We start from the raw sequence: 7,812 nt of genomic DNA, 5'->3' as shown, positions 1-7,812 counted from the left end.
GCTCCCGCATTCCTCCTGCCCCTTGGGGGCCAGACGGTCGGGAAGGGAGAGATGCCCTCAACTGCAGCCTCTCCCCTCCCATTCCCGCCCTCCCCAGGTGCCCCCAGCTTCCGGCAACTCCAGCTGGGAGGAAAAAAATTAAATGGGGGGGGAATAATTATTAATCAGATTAATTAAAAAAAAAATACTGGTAATGAAGGGAGCGCCCAGCGCAGGTTTCCCTGGCAATGGTTAGGCTCTTACAGGGAGGACTGTTCTGCGGAGCGCTCCGAACGGACAAACCACAATAAAAAGTTCACGTTCATGGATGGAATCCACATGACTTCTTGTGGCCAATCCAACTTGTGAGTCGATCGTAAACTTTTATTACTCAGCTGTAAATTTTCTGCAAACAACCGGGAATGCGATGCATTTGTGTAGCGTGTGCAAATGGGCGCCGCGGTCGCCATGTTTACCCAATTCTCTCAGAGAGGGAGCATCTCCGACCCCCACCCCACCCCCACCCACCGACCATCGCCCACCGCCCACTCCCCACGGGCCAGGCTGCTCCAGGCCAGCGCTCAAAGAGCAGAGGGGAGATCAGAGGAAAGAAGGAAGGGTTCAGGCGCTGGGGGTCGTCTGCCTTTCCTTGCTGTGCCGAATTTTAAATTATTTTCCTTAATAAATGGGGGTATTGAGGTTGGCTCTGGGAGAATCAATGCTTTGCAAAGATTTGTGGCCATCGGGCAGTGATGGCTAACCGGGTGAGGCAGGCATGGTGAGGCTGGTGGAGTGAAGGGACTGAAAAGGGATGGATGCCCTTCCTACTCTTACCTGTTTTTTTTTCTAGGAAGCAAGCAACATCCTTCCTACTGGGGTGCCCCAAGAAACCCCCCTGCACCCCAAACAGGAACAGGAGTCACAGGCCGCTTGCAACCTCCCAACCAAGCCTGCCCTAGCAGTGGTGTGAAGAGCTGGGGACACTAGACCGGCCCTGAGCAGTCATGCGGAGGCAGCAAGAGGGAGGAGAATTTGGGACAGCCTCAAGGACCCTCAAAGCAACCTCATCTCCAGGTCCCTTTCTCAGAAAGAATGACATTTCTACCTAAAACCATGCTGAGCATCAGCTGGCCTCATCTCCTAGGTTCAAATGGCAACTTACTGGATATCTTTTTAAAATTAAAAATAAAATTAAGGCCCAAGATTTTGGCCCTACTTCCTGAGGCAAGGCGGGGTCGGGCAAGGCAGTTTGAAGCTTTTTTTTGTCTTGTCAGATTGCCTATCTGCTTTTTTCAGAAAAATTTTCCGGGGTTCAGTGTCTGGATAGCTGGGATGTACTCCTGAGGCCCTAAAACAAGAACCTTTTACTGCCCCGAATGACACCTTCTGGGCTAAAATTCAGAGCACCCCATTGCTCCACACTCCCAATTATGATGGTGAGTCTAATACCGGGAGCTCAGAATAAATTCTAGTGGAGGTTTTAAGGCCGGCATCTCTCCCCTTGGTCTCACATCAAGCTGGCACCACCCTAACCAATGAGGGTTCCCTCACCCCCTCCCCAAACTTCCTCCATAGTAAGCAAAGCAGTTCCCTCAGCCGGATGCAGGGATCTCGTTTCTTTTACAAACCCACCCATAAATTTTATAACAGGTAGTTAAAAATTACGAGGAGGAAGCGCTGGCCCAGCTTTTCACAATGGGCAGCGGGAGAATGGGACAGCGCTGCGGGCAGCTCACCGGAAATTTTACTGCTGGTCTGTGGCACAACCTGTTCTGAGTTGTCTCTAATTGGGGCAGGGGCAACTTTCCCAGCCTGCCGGCAGTCGCTGGGGCATCTCTTTTGGGGAAGATGAGACTGGGAGGCCAGCCCATTCTCCCATCCAAAGGTCCTCAAGGAGCCTTTCAAGGTGCTTACCACCTCACTTGCCAATCCCTAGCCCCAAGATCTCTTGCAGGCCTGCACCTCCCTCAGCCTCTGCAAGGAAGGAGCAGGGAGGGAGAGAACAGGCCATGAAAATAAACCCAGAGAAACGAATTTGCCCCCCAACTTAATAGCTGCATTATCCCGTCTCTACGGTTGAGATTAGAATAATAAATTCAAGGCGAAATGAGCGAGATGCTTCAACTCAGCATTTTGAAAGATACTATTTTTCACAAATCACAAATAGCTTTCGGAAGCCACTTTGATTGGCTAATAAAAAAGTAAAGGATAGAAGTAAGTCCTATCTGCAGCAACCGAATGGTCCCCATTCCGGTAATGGGACGGCGGGAGCATTTGGGAGGACGCGTTTCTAAAGAAAGCGCATCCCGCTCGCAATTACTTTCCCTCATAAAACGGGTTTTTACCTCCTTTTATTTCAAACGAGAAAATAGAGGCGGTGGGCAGGAGGGGCAGAGGAGCGGGTGCTGCATGAGGGGGCGGCTGGGGCTCCCTTAGTCTGGCCCTCTGGAAGCCCGGCATCTCAAGCGAAGCCGGGCGCCAGACGCACCCCGCCCTCCGACGCGCCGCCGGGCTTGGGGCCACGGACATTGCTGAGCAGGGCCAGGGATGAATGGGGTATTTGGTGTGGGGAAAAAGCAGCAAGGCCCTTCAGAGCCACTTAATGCAGGGTTCATCCCGCTGGCTACTGGGCCAGATATTTATTAATAGCAATCATAATTCCACGGTTAAAAATGAAACAACCCTCGGCGTATGAACAGGACGCCCCGCGAGGAGGCCTGAGGTGAGAGCGAAATGCCCTCTTTTCAGGCCTCCCTGGCAAGCAGCCAGCATCTCTTGCAGCAAACCGGGTTACCTGGCTGGCGCCACAGTTGACAGCTGAGACCCCAGGTTCAGGTAGATTTCCCCTGGAGCTCCTGCTCAACGCTGTCCCTGCCTCTCCCACAGCCTGCGTTTGCCTGCCGCGCTTGCAACCACAGCCTTTCTGGCTGTGAAAATTCGCTTCTACACCGCCTGACCCAATCCTCCACACAGGACCACTGTGCATGGGAACCAGAAACTGGGACCCCAGTTGAAGTTGCAGGAAACAAGAGTTGGCCTGGGCCTAGGTCTGGGAAAATCACTGACCAGGAAGGAAGGAGCGAGAGAGGCAGAGAGAAAAGAGAGAGAGAGATTGAGAAAAGAAATCTGGTTTCAAAAATATCTCAGTCTTTGGGGGTCTGGTTTTTAAGACCAGGAGATCCCCACCCCTCCCCTTTCCTCCACTCCTAGCTGAGTCAGAAGATTTGCATCTCTGGAATTTGGAATTATTTGACCAGAATCTTATTGGCATAAACAGATTTCTCTGTCTAGGACCCTCCAGAGAGAAGTGAGAGACCCCTTTGTCCCCTGGGTCCCTGAACCTTCAACTCCTTATTTTAGGAAATGAAAATTTCAAAAGAGACTGCCCTTATCCTGCTGTGGTAAGGGTGGGGACTGTTCACTGGACAGGCCCATCCCCCCTGGCCAATGGCCCTCAACCATGGGAGCCTGACCAGTTGCCCAACCGCCAAGGTAAAGCTGGGAATGGGTCTGCAACAGCCAAAACAGAGGCTAAAGTGGGCACAAGCAGGCTGAGTGACAGTCATGGCTCTGCACTAGCCTGGTTTTGAATTTCACAATGTGGACCCAGGCTGGTGAGTCTACCAGCTCACTGGCTTTCTCTTTCTCCTCTCCTTTCCTACAGACTCAGGCGTCCTCATCCTCCATACTTACTGTCCCCCACCTTTAGATATCTTCCAGCCAAGCCCTCCAGACAGGTCAGTTGCTTAAGCCTCATACTCCCCCCACCCTCTTCATTCTAGTAGTGCTGGGTGCTGGGTGTCAAGGGTTGGCCACAAGGGGCATATGGAGATCAGAAAAAAACACATTGCCTTATCCAAAGCCCCAACCTCTGGAAGAAATACTGCGGGAGGGCATGGGGCAGATTCTTTGTCTGGGCCCAGTCCTGAGCTGAGGAGGAGGAAGGTAGAGGAGTGAGATCTTCTTCCTAATGGGGTCCTGGCATCTAGAAAGACACTTTGTTTGGAGCCAAGATTCCCTCCCCCCAGCATACTGACAGACCCCTTCCTCTCCCTACCAATGGACTCTTCCTCTTCCTCCTCCTCCTCTCAGCCCCCCATCCCTTCCACCTGCCCTCCCAGCCCAGGCCCTCTCAACTCCCAGGCTTCACCACGTGAGTTCTCCCACCCCCAAAGCCAGGTCAGTGGTGGAGACCTTTTCCAGAGTGTTGGAAAATGGGGATAAGGAGGGGAGGGGTGGAGAATGGGGAAGAGTTGTGGAAAGAAAACAAGTCATTCCAGCTTCAGATATTTTTCTCCTTTTTTTTTTTTATTATGACTCACGTATACAATACAAAGTACTTGGACCAGGAACAGGGCTGTTGGGACACAAAATCTACATTCATAGCTGGACATAAAGACAAATGACCAAAAATTATTATTATAGATATATTTTACCATTTTTTTCTTTCGAGCACGTTGCATAAACAGAGAATTCAAGACAGAGTTAACTATACATTCAGTGCAATTTAGTTCTACTCTACTGGGGTTAGAAGCACAATAAAAGCGCACAGGACCGGCGGGCTAGGCAGTCTCAGTTGTTGGGTTTTCTTAGTGAAGTAAGCAGCGACAAACGACAACAAAACCGCATTACGAATACTCTCAAAGCAGGATTTCTTTCTATAGGTAGTGATAAAATACGTTGGAGGTTTCTTTCTTTCTTTTTTTCATTTTTCTTTTTTTTTCTCTTTTTTTCTCCTATGGTAGGATTTTAATTTTTTTCTTTTCTTTTTCAAGATTATTGCAGGTTCCCTTTAGGTAGTATGTTAAAGATTTGTTATCAGTATTATTATTATTATCATCTTCATGATTATGGCGACTTCTGAGCACTAACACTAATGCAGCTCAGAGGAAGTCGGGGGGGGGCCCAACAGAACAGAAATCAAAGAGCAAAGAAGAGGAGGCATGGGCCCCAGTGACCCCGGGATGGGATGGCTAGGTAGGATTTTAGAGGTAACTGCAGGTTCCTGTCTACCCCATGGAATGGGGGCAGGGAGGAGACCCACATCTCCTTCAGGTTTCCATCAGACTCCCAGGGAAAGTCAAGGGGGATTTTCTAAGCAGGGAGCCCCAGAGAGGAAGAGGGGATTTTTTTTTTTTTTTGCTATCTTTTTCTCATTTCTTTACCATTTTTTCCTTGCTTTTTTCTTTTTTCCCCTCCCTTTCCTTTTAAGAAAATGAAATCTAGTACAGTAATCCCAGCCTGAAAGCAAAGCCAGGAGTTTTCTTCTGCATTTTGAGGGGACTCACCTCTAAAATAAATACCAGAGAAGCAGGGAGGTGGGAGTGTGACAAGAAGGGAGGGGGGCAAGGAGGCCAGGTCTCAGACCTTAAAATCCAGGAAGGACTCAGAAGGGGGGGGCAGGGACAAGTGTGCATTGGGGCCAGGAGTGAGACAGAGTCCGAACTTTCTGCTGTGTCTCCGTCTCCCCTCTCTGGCCCCCAAACAAATAAAGAGCGGGGGAAGTCCAAAGGTAATAAAACCAGAGCTGCAAGTATCTGACAGGTAGTTAGAGTTGTGAGTGTCATTCTATTCTCTATAAAAGCAAATGACAGTCGTAAACTTCTCAATTTATCTGCTACCATAAAACAAAACTTCAAGGGAGTTGCTACAAGGGGAGAAATCTCTCTTTTTTGCTTAGTCCTTGTTTTCTTCCTTTTCCTCCTCTTCTTTCTCCTCTTCCTCATTTCCTTCTTCCTCCACCTTCTCCTCATCTCGGGCTCCGGGCAGTTTATCCTTGTTGTTCTCCTTTTTCCACTTCATTCTTCGGTTCTGGAACCAGATCTTCACTTGTCTCTCCGTCAGTCCCAGAGCGTGAGAGACTTCAATCCGGCGCTTTCGTGTCAAATAAGGATTAAAGAGAAACTCCTTTTCTAGTTCCAAGGTCTGATACCGGCTGTAAGTTTGCCGACCGCTGCGCCGCCCCGGAGCTAGACAGAACAGAACCCCAGTCTGGTTATGTTTGGGTGGGGGCTCGGGTTTTCTTGCCACTCTTCCTTTCCTAAAGACCCCCCTCTGATCTCCCCAGATCTCCTCCTTCCAGTGGAAAAGGCAGAAGAAGACAGGGGCTAGAGCAGGAAAGTTTGGGGGACTGTTTTGGTTTGGCTTCACTTTGGGAGGTGGGGTGGGGTGGGGTGGGGGCAGGGACTGGGAGCCATCTAGAAACTGCGGGCTTGCAGGAACCAGGGGTGCCCAGCAGTGTCCCCCCCCCCCAAGGCCTACAGTCTCAGGAAACTGGCCCTTGCAGCTTTGTTTACAAGTGCGGAGTGGTATTTAGTCAGCAGGGCTGGGGACAGAGTGTTTCCAAAAGAAAGGAAATAGAGCTGGGGGAAAAGAAGAGGGACTTTGCCCACTGCCCCCTCCTAGCTTCTCTCTGCCTAATGCTTTTCCAATAAGAAAAAAATTGATCTCCTGGAATGTAGCACTGCTTCGCCTGATTGCTAACTGGAGACCAGCAAATAAATCATGGGCCATCCCCGCCGGAACTTGTCGCTTTATCGCTTCCCCCTGTACTTCGAAATTGGGTCATGAGGGGCCACCCTTGGAGGGGCTCATGACCTCAGCCGCTCTGCAAAGCTCAGAGAGATCCCACAAGCCCTTGACTGGGGGAATAGCTTGGTTATGGTCCCCTGGACCTCAGAGACCCCTAATCTGTATGGTCCCTCTCTTTTGGAGCACTCTTCCCCCCATTTTTCTCAGGCTCTCTCTTCTCTCCAACTGGAGATATAGCACAGAAAAGTTGGGGTAGTGGCCCTCAGGGTAGTTCTCTATGAGGAGGTAGTGGGTACCCTAGAGAGCCACAGAGCCTGTCCTTGGGGTCTTGTCACTTTCTGGCTAGGGGAGAGAAACAGGGGTCTCTGTTGCCCCAAGATAGTCTGGCCACTGTCCTGGACTCCGGGCACTCTGCCTTTGGAGAACCTGGTTTGCTCCCAAGGCTAATAACGTCAGGGTACTCAGGGTACCCTTCCCAGCCACCTCCACTTTGACTTCAGAGATGGGGAGAGGGAGAGACAGAGAGACCACAGAGATGGAGGAAACGGATTTTTAACCCTTTGCACCACCTTTCTCCCACCCTCATCCCCATCCCAAAAATGTCCCAAGCGCCCCTCCACCCCACCCCCAGTCCAGCCTTCCCAACCTCCAGAAACCCACCCAGGCACAGGGGTGGGGCGGGAGAGACCCCAAAGCCAGGAGGGAAAGCGAGGGCAGACAAAAAGGAGGCGAGGGAGGGGGGAAGACCCCGGAGCGCGGGAGACCAAGGGGGAAAGAGAAAAGGCTTCTCACCGTGGGGTCTCATCCATGGAAACATGAGGCTGGGAGACGAGTTTTGATTTAAGTGGCCTTGTCCTTCGCTACTGTTAGTGTTGGCGGAGGATTTACAGTCGGGATATTGCACCACGCTCGCCTCTTGCTGAGCCCCATAAAGGGACTGTCTGGGGAGCGCCTCGTAGCCATAGAATTTGGAGGCGTCTCCGTGGCAGCTAAGCGAGCACGGGTTCTGCTGGTAGCCCGAGTTGGAGATGCCGGAGGTGCCGTGGTGGAAGAAGTCTTGGACGTGGTGCGAGGCGTGCTGGAAGCCGGGCGCCGAGCCGCCGGGCCCGTACACCAGCGCATGGCTCCTGCCCACGCTCTGAGGGAACCGGCAGTCGTAATAGGCCGGTTCCAGGGACTCCGCGCCTTTGTATTTGGAGAACAGGGGGTTGACGAAGTAGGAGCTCATGCTGGGTACATGAAAACCCGCGGCCCCCTCCCCTCTGGCTCTTGAGTCCCCCGCCCGGACCCCCGAAACTCCCC

General features: G+C 51.5%; 1 protein-coding gene and 1 long non-coding RNA gene across 2 annotated transcripts in view; one reads left to right on the top strand and one right to left on the bottom strand.

Moving 5' to 3' along the window:
• Positions 1–3,294: 3,294 nt before the first annotated feature.
• LOC102483520 (uncharacterized) overlaps positions 3,295–7,812 on the top strand; it is a 4,773-nt gene continuing 255 nt past the window's right edge. Inside the window, exons 1-2 of the long non-coding RNA XR_337496.1 lie at positions 3,295–3,471; positions 3,644–3,716. This is a non-coding gene — a long non-coding RNA (uncharacterized LOC102483520). The remainder of the gene's footprint in view (positions 3,472–3,643; positions 3,717–7,812) is intronic.
• Positions 4,205–7,797, bottom strand: HOXC8 (homeobox C8). The gene is made up of 2 exons (XM_006169091.2): positions 7,303–7,797; positions 4,205–5,948 (listed from the first exon to the last, which is right to left on the bottom strand). Exons 1-2 carry the CDS (start codon positions 7,736–7,738, stop codon positions 5,656–5,658), a joined length of 729 nt encoding a protein of 242 aa, XP_006169153.1. The 5' UTR covers positions 7,739–7,797; the 3' UTR covers positions 4,205–5,655.

Source organism: Tupaia chinensis, unplaced genomic scaffold (assembly GCF_000334495.1).
Source record: "Tupaia chinensis unplaced genomic scaffold, TupChi_1.0 Scaffold146740_1, whole genome shotgun sequence".
Lineage (NCBI taxonomy): Eukaryota > Metazoa > Chordata > Mammalia > Scandentia > Tupaiidae > Tupaia > Tupaia belangeri.
Note: the sequence above shows the minus strand (reverse complement) of the source record. Positions and strands in the feature narration are given on the sequence as shown.